This window comes from Protopterus annectens, chromosome 16.part0 (genome assembly GCF_019279795.1).
Source record: "Protopterus annectens isolate FY-2018-M chromosome 16.part0, PAN1.0, whole genome shotgun sequence".
NCBI lineage: Eukaryota > Metazoa > Chordata > Ceratodontiformes > Protopteridae > Protopterus > Protopterus annectens.
Window position 1 is genome coordinate 695,067,450 of NC_056750.1, and position 12,484 is coordinate 695,079,933.

General features: G+C 37.9%; 1 protein-coding gene across 2 annotated transcripts in view; it reads right to left on the reverse strand.

The window, feature by feature from the left end:
- CPNE6 (copine 6) overlaps positions 1 to 12,484 on the reverse strand; it is an 886,978-nt gene that overhangs the window by 629,107 nt on the left and 245,387 nt on the right. For both annotated transcript variants that reach the window (XM_044058469.1, XM_044058468.1), the window contains exon 2: positions 4,093 to 4,253. In XM_044058469.1, the coding sequence (XP_043914404.1) occupies positions 4,093 to 4,245 (153 nt within the window). In that variant the 5' untranslated portion in view covers positions 4,246 to 4,253. The remainder of the gene's footprint in view (positions 1 to 4,092; positions 4,254 to 12,484) is intronic.

The following is a 12,484-nucleotide window of genomic DNA, read 5'->3' on the forward strand; positions in this document are numbered from 1 at the left end:
TCTGACCCAGGCACAGCACTATAACAGCTCTCCTGTCATTCCTAGATACAGTCAATCATGCCCAAGAGTCCAGGAAAATAGTATCCACAGTGCTCTTAGATCTCATATTGTTTCCCACACCAATCTTCTGAGTCATCTTTCAAACTTAAATCTCTCCCAAAGTACCCTATCCTGGTTCTCAGGTTACTTGTCTGATAAATCTCGGGCAGTAATATGGAGAAAAGGCATCTCTCCTTTTCTCCATACCCCATCTGGTGTACCTCATGGATCCATTCTTGTTCCATTGCTATTTAATATCTTTATCAGTACCTTTCACTCTGCCATTCCCACAGCCAAAGTCATCCAATATGTAGACGACTCAACTTTAGTCTGCTCTGCCATGAGCCTTCCTGATCTTTTAACTAAGACTTAGACCACCTTCTCTACCACTGAGGCCTGGATGTTCCAAAACTACCTTTCCCTAAATGCAAACAAATCCAAAATATTATCACTGCCACCCTCAAAATCCTTCCCTTTTGATAAAAACTTCCTTCCAAGTCCTAAGCCAAAACAACACTCCTATTGAAGTCGTACCCTATGCTAAATTACTCAGTGTAACTATAGATGAGCACCTAAAATTTGATAACCATATACAGCAACACTTAAAAAAAAACTTGTTATGCTATACAGAAACAATCACTTCCTCTCATCTCCTACCAGACATACTCTTGCCTCTACTTATCTCCTTCCCTCCTTAATGTATGGTGCTCCCCTTCTAACTAACCTGTCTACCTTGCAAATTAAAAAACTGCTGTAACAAAATTTCTAAATTTGCCACCAATGCCAACAACTCCTCACATCACAATATTGCCCTGCACTCTCTAAATTGGCTAGAACTTCCTAATTACCTGGACTATCTCCAACTTACTACAGCTCACAGATTAATCTTTAACCCCACCAAATGCCACACCCTCACAAACATCCTACCCTCCTATATCCCAAATAGAACTCTCAGATCTGAACACCATAACCTAATTAGGGCCCACAAACCTAACCGTCCTCCAGGTCAGCTTCTCCTCTCATTTTCCCTACCCAAGAAATGGAACACTCTTCCTTCCTTCCTAAGGGCAATGCAGAACATGTATATCTTTAAAACACAGCTTTATACCTACCTCTCTTCTAAATGGAAATGTACTTGCATTTTTCCAACCTAGCTCTCTTACCTCACTTGTTCATCTAGGTCATTTTAAGCTTGTTCACTCTTATAAATGTTCTTAGTCACCACAACTACAGTTGATTTTCTCATGTGAGTATTGTAGATATTTTTCTTATGTGAATATGGTAATAGTTTTCTGTCTCTCGGGTATGTATTTGTATATGGCATTTTGTTGTTTCCTTCTTGAATCTTGACATGTATCTTGTATTGTGGAGCTTTTCTCCCCAGGCCTTTACTGAAAACGGGCTCCCTGAGACCAGTGGACTTCCCCGGTCAACAAACTGGAAATAAATAAAGTTAGAGATGCATGCAAATGTCCTATAAATGGAATTACTACCCATTTATAATAAAGCTGGATGGAGCCATCTGACATTTGTTTATGGTTGTCCCCCTGTTCAGCTGACCAAAATGGAGCACTTTGAATTAAATTTGAAATTTCTGAGGGGCAAACTGTTCTAATAACTAGTGCAAAGGGTGCACTTTACTTTTTTGCTAAAATCAAAACTTTCTTTTGTAGAACTTGAGTTGTTTTTCATAGGTTCATAGGTAGGTACTAGACTATCGACCCAAGGGCCTACATAAGCCTAGCCAACAAGGTTCCCTGGCTTACGCCACCCAAGAAAGTTATTTTCCTATGCCACTGTCGAGCAGAGACACAGAAGTGATCCCCGGGGTGTATTTCCTATTTCCCATCCACTCTTCAAGATTTTTCTTGAAGAGTGCTAATGAAGAACTTTGCTTGACATAGATGAGTAGCCTGTTCCCAGAGTATGGGAAATCTCTGTGACAGGAATCTATCCCTCCAGCATGTCCTGTTTATTATGGTGACAAGGTTTAGGTCCCTAGAGCATGTAGCTCGGAGGGATTGGGATTTCTTTAGGTGTAGCATGTCCAACAACTCTGGCTTTGACATAGCTTTATATGTTAGGCAGAGATCACCTCGGGGTAGGCAATATGCTATGGAGTAAAGCTTGAGTTTTTTGAGATGGTCAGTGTAGGGCATTTGTTTGAGTGCAGTAATCCTCTTTGTGAGGTACTTCTGTAGCCTTTCCAGCTGCTGCAGATGTCTTGTGAGGTGCATTCCAAAATGGGCGTTGTACTCTATAATGGGTCTAATGAGTGTCGAGTAGAGGGGAACAATGACCTCTTTTTTTCCTGGATGAGAACCCTTTTATGATGAGGTGTGCAATGTAGAAGGACTTCCTGACTACTGTAACAATGTGACTATTAAAGGAGAGACTTCTGTGAGTATCAACCCATCTGAGTCTAAGGTGCTAAAGGTAGAGTTCAGCACAGCTGCTGTAAGAGCCTCAAGCTCCATGCCAAAAAGTGCAGTGTCATCCTCTTTGGTAAAAACTCTGTATCCATGAGCTACCACATAGGCAGCAATCTACTTAACACCGAATGTGTGATAAGAGACCTTGGGACCCAGGTGGACAGTAGACGTTAAGGAAAAAATGCAAGATCTTAATAATAACTTAAACCATTTGCAAGAAAAGAAATGTGATGGCACATTGAAATCTGATAATTACACTTATCTGACTGGTAAAGAGGAAAACATTGAAGATTGTGTTGTTTCATGTCATAATAAGATGCTTTAGATATAAAATTGTTCTATGCAACAATTAGAGGAAGCATATAAAATACATGTTTTCCTAAAATCTCAGGACATTTGCCATTTTCATGGCTTTTTTTTTTTTTTTTTTTTTTTACAGAATCAAATGCCAAAATGAAAACTGTCCTGTATAAAGAGGGACAGCTTGTAACTTTACTTTTGACCCCTAGTTAATATTAAGTATACTAACTTGTTCCTTACGTGTGTTGAAATTTCTCAAAATTAGAATGTAGGCCAATATTTAGCCAGAGATACAGCTGGAGTGCCTATAAAGCATTGTTATCCTACTGTTGGTGAATTATTCCCTCTGGGTTTTGTGTTGCATTAAGGAGGAACTCCCTATAATTTTGTGTAAATGTGTTATTGTTGGTTGCTTAGTTACAGCCACCACAAATCAAATCTGTAAGATGTTGTTTCAGCTGTTTGAGTTTTTCCCTGATGTATTTGTGTGAGAGGTAAGAGATTTATGTTTTCCCCTATAGTATGTAGCCTTGGAAGTATTGGTTGCTATTCTGTTTTTTTTTTTTTTTTTTTTAAACAAATCAGTAGAAAAGAGAAAAATGGCTGATAGCCCCTTACTGTGTACAGTAAGCCTTAGCTGTATCATTGAAAGAATGAAAATAAATAAAAACATAATATGGATAAATAAAAAGGAAACTATTGAAAAGGGCACATGCACAAATACATAAAACAAAATAATAAATACATTTTAAATGGAAGGTCAGTACTTCAGTGAATAACTTAGAAGTTGTCTTGTTGCTTATATCAACAGCAAGCTTATTAAGACATTTGTCTTTAATTAAAAAGTTATCATCCTTGTCTAGTCGTTGTAGAGTTCTGGATGTCAAAGACATCCGAAGCATTTAACTAAATCTACAGATGGAGAAATACTGGTTTAGTAACTGATAAATGACACGGTTACATACAGCACAGCGACAATGTTCCAAGGACAGCCGGATGGACTGGTTGCGAATGCAAAAGTCAAAACAAAAGGAAGAAGTTTTAGTGAAAAAAAATGTAAACGCCACTACTATTTAGCAGTGTATTTTTTCTGTTACTTTTCTTTTACCAGCCAAATGAAACTTCCACTACAGACCATTTATAAATGGTTTATTTTCCCTCCATGCCTATAAACTGTGTTCCACAGTGTTAAGCTTAACATAATGCTTTATTTCATAATTAAATCTTGCTAATCTTCATTTTCTGAAATGTGAAATGCCATTGTTTTATTCTTTTAAAATCTGCACAATGATTGCCATTATTTTTTTACGATATTACTTACCTCATTCCACTGGCCCTCACAATATATCTTTAGGATGACACAAGGGTTTGATTTAGCTAAGGTGTCCCTGTCCAGGAGGTTCTTACAGGAGATGCGGAGTTCCACCCGGGATGCCCCCAGGGCCACAGGCTGGTTCTCCTTACTGTCTGACATCAGAGCTCCTGTAGATGAAAAGCATGCAAAAATGGTCAGGCTTAGGCTTCTACTTGAAGATTTACCAAAAAATAAGCAATTCATAAATGCATCTGTTCTCATTTTACTCTCAGGTGCTCATCTATTATTATGGTAAAACAACTACTGCTCTTATGTTCACACCTATTAAAATGGATTGATCTTTAAAAGTACCCAAATACTTGTCCTGTCGAAGCATTGCTATATCCTGGTATTTTAAGTAAGTTATTAGGCAGCAAAAGTATTTATCAGCTTGTCACAGGACCACATGCAAAGGTCTGACTACAGACATTTGTTTGTGTAATACATCAACCTTATTGGAACAGAATACCACAGAGACTGGTAATTTAACTTAGAATCTGTCCAGTTGATATGGAGATATTCTTAAGAATATTTTTTCCCTGCAAATAATATTAAACACCTTTTTTTTTCTTCCACTCATTGGTTATGTCTGCACGATATACAAACATCTAGGCATTGCTCCATTCCTCAGATATCCACTAATAAGAAAATACACAAGCGAAATATGGTGCAGGAAGATGTAAACAAATAGTGGAAGAGAAGAACTGTCAATTTACTGTTTCACACCAGAACCACAGATTTATATAAATCATGAGTATCAGCCAGTGTATTATTTTGGATACGATATCTGAATATGATCCTAGTGAGTAAACCTGAAATGAGACTACTCATAACTGCCTATAGTTTTATGCAAAGCATTGTCACTGAAATCAGCAAATTCATAGATCCCTGGGGATAAGGAACTTTATCCTTACTTCCACAGTCTCACAGCCTCGGATCTTGGTATAATTAAGGATGTGGGGTTGGAGGAGGATTCAAAGTTAGCAATATGCTATGTCAACTTTAGAATTTTTGTTTATTCCATAGTGGGATGTTTTCCAGTGAAGTGTTGTATTATGGGTCTATATTAGTTCACCAAAATTAATTTTCAGTGAACTGCAATTCATCGACACATATTCAGTGAAATTCACTTCTGTGATTCGCTGAATATTCCAAGGGCAATAAAATACTTACCCTGCAGCACAACGAACCACATCTAACTAAATCAAACCCACCCACACAACCCCAACTATATATACCCAACTCCAAGAATGCACTACAGTGGAGAAAAGGGCAAGGTTGTGTAGTTGGCCAACTACTACTTTGCCCTTGGAATATTTACTTAATCACAGAAATGAATTTCACTGAATATGGGTTGATGAATTGGAGTTCACTGAAAATGAATTTTGGCAAACTAATATAGACCCTATATTATAGAGCCCATTGCAAACAAATTTCACAGTAAATAAATACCTTTCATGAAAAAAATGATACTGATCTGCTAATATTATAGCAAGTCAAGGCTAGGCAATGGCTGTTTGTTTCCATGGTAGAAGAACCGGCTTGATCGAAATCTTCTTAACTTTTCCACTTTGCATATTATTTTTTTTGATGCTTCAGAGGGCTAAACATTAGCTAGCATTCATATATAGTATGTAGCACCACACAGACTAGTGCAAAAAGCTACAGTGCACATGGGGAAGGCAATTCAGACCCAAACAGCATGACTGTGACAGAGCAAAAATAGCATGGTAGTATGTGCATATGACTGTATATTGGTATATGTATAGGATTCTTGAAGTACATGTGATATAGCGGTTATGTAAATGATAGCATCAAACATGATGGGGTGATTCTGATATGTATAATATAGGCATAGTGTCATAGTGTTCTCCTCTTCTGAATTCGAAGAATTTCAGGTATATAGGAGATTGTAGAATGTTTGCAGTATATGTTTGCAGTAGCAACCATTATACCAATTAAACAACTTTTTGGCCATCTTCTGAGCCAGTGCTCAAAACCTCATGCCTCTGTGTCAGTGCATGAGGCAATGTCATTGCTTAACAACATATGACTAAGCACACTCTCCAGCAAATTGTAGACCTCTTTAGTGTGGATAGGAGGAACATGCGTGTGCTTGTTGAATTGTTTCATTCACATGGGCAATTATCCCACTGGATACTATGTTGTTTGTAACTTGAACCATACGAGCTACAGGATCTTTCAGCAACCTACAGGAGACAAGCTAGGAGTAGTGTAATGTCTGTCTTGCATATCCAATACCAGTTCCTTGACATCACACAGCAGCACGTGGAGAAGCATATATTGTTCCCAATGAGTTAAGGTGAGAGAACCACCACTGGTATTAATTAATGATATTCTATTTACATGTTGTATATTTGTTGATTCTTTGTATAACTCTTTTGATTACTTGTATAACTCTGTTTACTATGTTCCTTCTGTACTTTTTTCCTTTTCTGATTTTCTTTCCCAGAAAAAGTTTCATAGCTCATTACATGATGTTGTTAATAATTAATGATACTCTGTTTAAATTTTGTATATCTATTGATTACTTGTATAACTCTGTTTACTGTGTTCTTTATCTAATTTTGGAATTTTTCTGGAGATTTTCTTGATGGGTCTCCACTGAAAAGTGGTAGCTTTCTGGCCAGTCGGACTATCCTGGTAAACAAATGTAATAACTAACTTAATAAATAAGCGGGTATTTTACAACATAGCCTATTTTCCTGAGGTCCTGAGAGCCATTGGTTGCATATATATTGCCACCTAAACCATATCTGGCATACATGGTGTGAGATACATCAACAAAAATGGCTTTCCTCAATTGCCAGGTGGCATGTCATGCTCTAGGTATCCTGTATAATAATTCTGTGTGCCACCAGTTCAGCTTTCATGACTCACGTATGGTACACATCTGACCTATATCAGCAATTCATCTGGGTAGACTTCCCTCAGTGTCATCAACCTGCCAGATGCACAAGCAAGTAGACTGAGAGGCCAGTATATACAGGTAGGAGGCCACATATAATGGTGTCACCATTGAGCATTGCAGGTGAAGCCAGATATGTGCTAAAACCATGACTCCACTGCCAACCAACCATCCATGACCTGCAGACCATAGCAGAGATGGCACATAGTATTGCACATATTTTTGCTGAATTGAAAAGATGATTTTGATGTCCTGCACCATCAAGTGTTGCACTGAAGTATTCACCTGCAGCCAGATATTTATTGTGTGTGTCAAGTTGCATTACATAGCACTGAGTAAACTGCTACAGTAGAAAAGAAAGATCCAGTAAGGCTCATTATAGCAGTAAGCACAAAGTCTGAGTAGCAGAACAGACATTGACGATGATATGTCAGCATCCATACTCCTGTGAGGCAGAGGTGACTGCAATACATTACAGCATTAGCAAAGAGGTGGTTGTTTGGTCCAGAATGTGGGCCAAATGCAAACATGACAAAATACAATGATTCCTGTGTTATTGCACTCTGGCTATGTAAGACAATGCATGGAATGGCCATGCTATGCATCCGACTTTACCTTATATACACATGTTAGGAAGTGAGCAGGGCACAATCATCATCAAAGGAAGTGGGCAGGGCAGAAGCATCATCATTTTCACAAGTAGTGTGCGTAATACTTGCTGACAATGCCATCATATAGGCCAGGCTTATGGGAAGTGGATTTGGTAAATGCACACTCTGGTAGCAGGTTGTGTTATGTAAGGGATTCTGTCCTCCAGTGCAATAATGGAGATGCCATGTGTCAGTCATTATCAATGTGTAATATGGTGGCTGCAGTCTTTGGCCTGGATGCAGTCTGTGGCAGGTATGATGTGAAACTACAAGAGCATGGTATCCACCCAGACAGGGTGTGATATGTTGGGAGCCAGCAAATTTATAATGACCCCAGACTAGATTATTGTCCAAATGTATCTGGTAATCTGTCCTTGGTGCATAGTGATAATATACAATTAAATGAGCAAGTGTGTGTGGCCTGTTGACATACTTGTCAGCCGCTTAGTTCAAGATATCTGTACAGAGCCAAAAATAATGAGGGGATAAAGGCCCAAAAATAGAGACAGGTTTCAAATGTTGCCCATATTATCTTAAGAAAGTTGCTAAAATAACGTTTTGCATTAGCATCCGTTAACAAAAGGATGTGATGTCTGAAACTTGAATGTCTGTCATTATTAACTTATTTCAATCTACAGTGTTTTGCAAGAAAACTGCAATTTTTATAAGAAATGGAACAAACTTGAGGGAAAAATATGGACAGTCTGTGAAATTATGGACAGTTGAAAGGTATGCCCATTCATGTTTCTCAGTGGAAGAGGATCTTTGTCCACTAATGGACTACTGGTCACATCCTGGAGTGGCAGCTTGTATGATCAGATCCTGCAGTGATAGTGTCTAATGAATGTTCTTTGTCATTTGGATATGCTTGGCGTGTGACTAGACTCCTCACATCTGGACCCAGACATGTCCATGGACACTCTGGTCTGCAAATGCATAGTGAACGGTGGTTGTCATCTGCTTCACAGATACACTAACAGAGGCAGTATTATCACAGATGGCCAGTGAACTACTTTCTGCTCCTTGTCTCTCTTCACCAAGGCACTGGGGAGTAACTGCACTTCATCTTGCAGGCCATGAATGTTGTGACAACTCCTTGCTGAGCCAGGAATCAAGTAGCCTGAATCCTCACCACTGACACTGGAGAGGAAAATTCAATTGGAATACAAATGGATACATTCAGTATTTTCAGATGCAGACCTCTCTGCATCTTGCCCAATTTCCCTTAAGACCATACAGAGAACACACTCAGTCTGAGGTCTGGATCTCTCTGTCTCTCTCCAGGTCCTCAATAAAACTCCCCACTGGTACAGCTGTAGGGTTAGGTCCTTGGCCAGAGTGTCCAAGCCAGGTCCTCCAGCACCCTGTCTGTGAACCCAATGCTTCGTATCCCTGCTGTGCACATACCTGACACACACGCACTGTGAGAATTGATTTTTCACACACACACACACACACACACACACACACACACACACACACACACACACCCTGGGAAAGGCTGGCACAGATTTACCTGCTGTGCCTCCTTCAGCCCAAAGTATAAGGTAGTTATCACTGCTACCAGACACTCCACAGTCAGCTACCCTAAGAACTTAACAAAGGGTGTCCAATTATACTGTGTAATATTAACACTAATACAAATTGTAGTAGTTGACCAAGGCAGCTAGGCTTTCTGGAGTGGCCTTTACAGTGTCACCAAATAAATATAGGCACTATCAGAGGTTAAATACTTTCTAAAAGGACCAGCCACAATAAAAGTTTTAAATATATCTAATAATAAATAAAGAACATGAAAATACTGAATACATATTTAAAGTAAATCAGAGTTCAAATCGCGTATTGAAAACAAAATTGTTGCACAGACTCAGACAATTAAATAAAAACAATATCTAAATTAAGCTTTATTATATTTTCCTGACTAAATCTAGGAGAATTGCTATTCCCTAATTACTTAATAGAGCAAGGCAGATGATGTGCTGAATGGTCCTTCTTGTTGTCAGACCCAAGACAGAATACTCAATACTGAGAGATTTCCCACTGTAATATCTAAAACATAATTTTCAAGTTGGCTGGCAGAATGACCTCATCTGGTCACCTGACTCTGCTGTCTGACAGTATCACCCTTTGAAGATGAGAGAGGAATGGCTACAATATACTTATAAATGTTTATGGTAGTGCCCTGGAGCCATAAAACAATTACAGTACTTCCCCTCTTTTTTTACAGAGGCTTTTAAAAAATGGCTACCTTCTCCAGTCGTATTCATTACTGTGGAATGACATTTTAATGGTTTAACAGCTAATTTACATTTCCTTTATTTTTCTTAAATTATGCTAGCTGGTTAACCTCTGCTCTTCCATGTCCTTTGCCATATGCATACAGCCTCACATGTATTTTCCTTCTCTGCCAAGCAGGACCCACTGTTGACAAATTTTTTAACACTAGCAACTGTACAAACATATTTTGATTTTTAAATGCCATACAGTTCTAATACATTTGCAACATAAGCATTTGTGCAAATCAGTTTGATATTCAAATGTCATAATGTTCTAATACATTTGTAAAACAAATGGAAACACTAAAGGCCACACAAAAGACTGATGAGAAAACCAAACAGGAAGGGCAGAGCTGAGTAAATGTTGAAGTTTTATTAAGTGCTTTTCATTTGCTGTGCAACGCAAACTTCTTCAGATAAACATAAACAAGATACATAGTGTCTTATTTCAAGTTAAAACCTGATGTCATGTGATTAACTAAGACAATCAACAATTACTGTTAAAAACAGAAACACCCTCTCTTAAGAACAAGAACTCCCTCTCTTAAAAAGCCTAATACTATTAAAACCTGATACAAAAAGGTTGTAATTAATAAGTGTTTAAGTGACAGTGAACATTAACAATACCAGTAAATTTCTAACGCTAGCTGCCACCCTCACTATCAGAAACGATCGGTTGTCAAAGGCCAGTTGGTGAGGGCAGCATGGATAGTTAGCCAGGACAATGATTTCTCAGATGAATGTTGTTTATTAAAAAATATGTTCCTAAGCCATGAGTATCCTGAGGAATTAATTGACTCTTTGATTGAAGACGTCAAAATCAATAGGTCCAATAAGGTGTATAGCCCTATTCTTGGTGTGAAGCAAGGGATATAGTTCAACTTCTAACTTATGATGAGGTGAATCAAGTGGCTGTAGACAGCTCCTTGGATCATAGTGTAAGGGTTGAAGTTTATTTGTACCTGAGCTTCATCACTACATTCAATGCGGACAGTCAATTAATAGTTCAGATCATACAGAAGAACTGGGAACTGTTTAGAACTAACCCCATGTTGTTTAGCAAGTTGGGTGATACTCCCAAAGTGATATTTAGAAGGGGCAAAATTTTGAAAAACATGTTAGAACAGCATCATAGAAGTGTCCCTAAAATTACAGGCATGCTTAAGTGTGAGTCGTGTAATTTTTGCAAATTCATTGATGTTGGTAACTCTGTCCACATCAATAATATTCAGTACAAGTTGAAACAAAGATTCAGTTGCAATTCCAAGTATATTGTACATCTAGCTAGGTGCCAATGTTGACCTGCATTTTACATCTGCAAAACAGAGCATAGACTCCGTGACCGGGTTTACTAACGTCAATATGCTATCACTAAAGGAAAAATTGAAAATGCTTTAGCGAAACATATTTTGCCCAACAAGGAACATAAATTTAAATATAAGGTCATAGATCAAGTACCCATTGACATCAGGGGTGGACCTCTGCCTCTACAATTACAGGAGCTAGAATTGTTCTGGCAAATTAATATAAATGCTTATAATTTCCCAGACATAAATGATACCTACTCTATAAGTTGTATCTTGAAATTAAAAAGCTTACAAAGATGAGAGGGTATACTGGTTCCCTTATATTTATGTATATTATGTATGATAATTTGTATTTCTTTGCATCGTGGTGTCATTAGATGGCATTCATTTTTGTGCCTCTGTATATGTCATAATAGAGGTTACACAATGCCAGATATTTGGTAATGGGAGGTGTTATGAGAGCTGTAGAAATGTACTGGTATTTTTAATGTTCACTGTCACTTAAACACTTATTAATTAGAACCTTTTTTTATCAGGTTTTAGTAGTATTAGGCTTTTTAAGAGAGGAAGTTCTTGTTCATAAGAGAGGGTGTTTCTGTTTTTAACAGTAATTGTTGATTGGCTTAGTTAATCACATGACATCAGGTTTTAACTTGAAATAAGACACTATGTATCTTGTTTATTTTTATCTGAAGAAGTTTGCGTTGCACAGAAACGAAAAGCACTTAATATAACTTCAACATTTACTCAGCTCTGCCGTTCTTGTTTTGTTTTCTCATCAGACATTTGTAAAACAAACAACTTGCATAGATCTGTTTGATATTCAAAGGGCACATCATTCTTTACAGAACTCCAGCTGCCTCTGCTAGCACTAGCCGATATCATCACACATGTGTTGCACATTATCATGAAGACCACTCACCATGTGCACAATGATGTAGGTGGAAGCTATTTGTAGTTTTGTTACTGACTAGCATATCCACAAATTAGTGTCAAGTATTATACCCAAGTCAAGGATAGCCTTAGAGTCATAGCTATGACACAGACCACCTTTTATTTCCTCTGTGAGATGCACACTGTAGAATTTTTTATGTAAAAAAAAGATTACATTTCTTAATCATTTTGGCTTTAGATCATTGTTACTACCACTCCGATGCAAATATTATGCTGTTTCTTTAAGATCATTCAAGTAATACT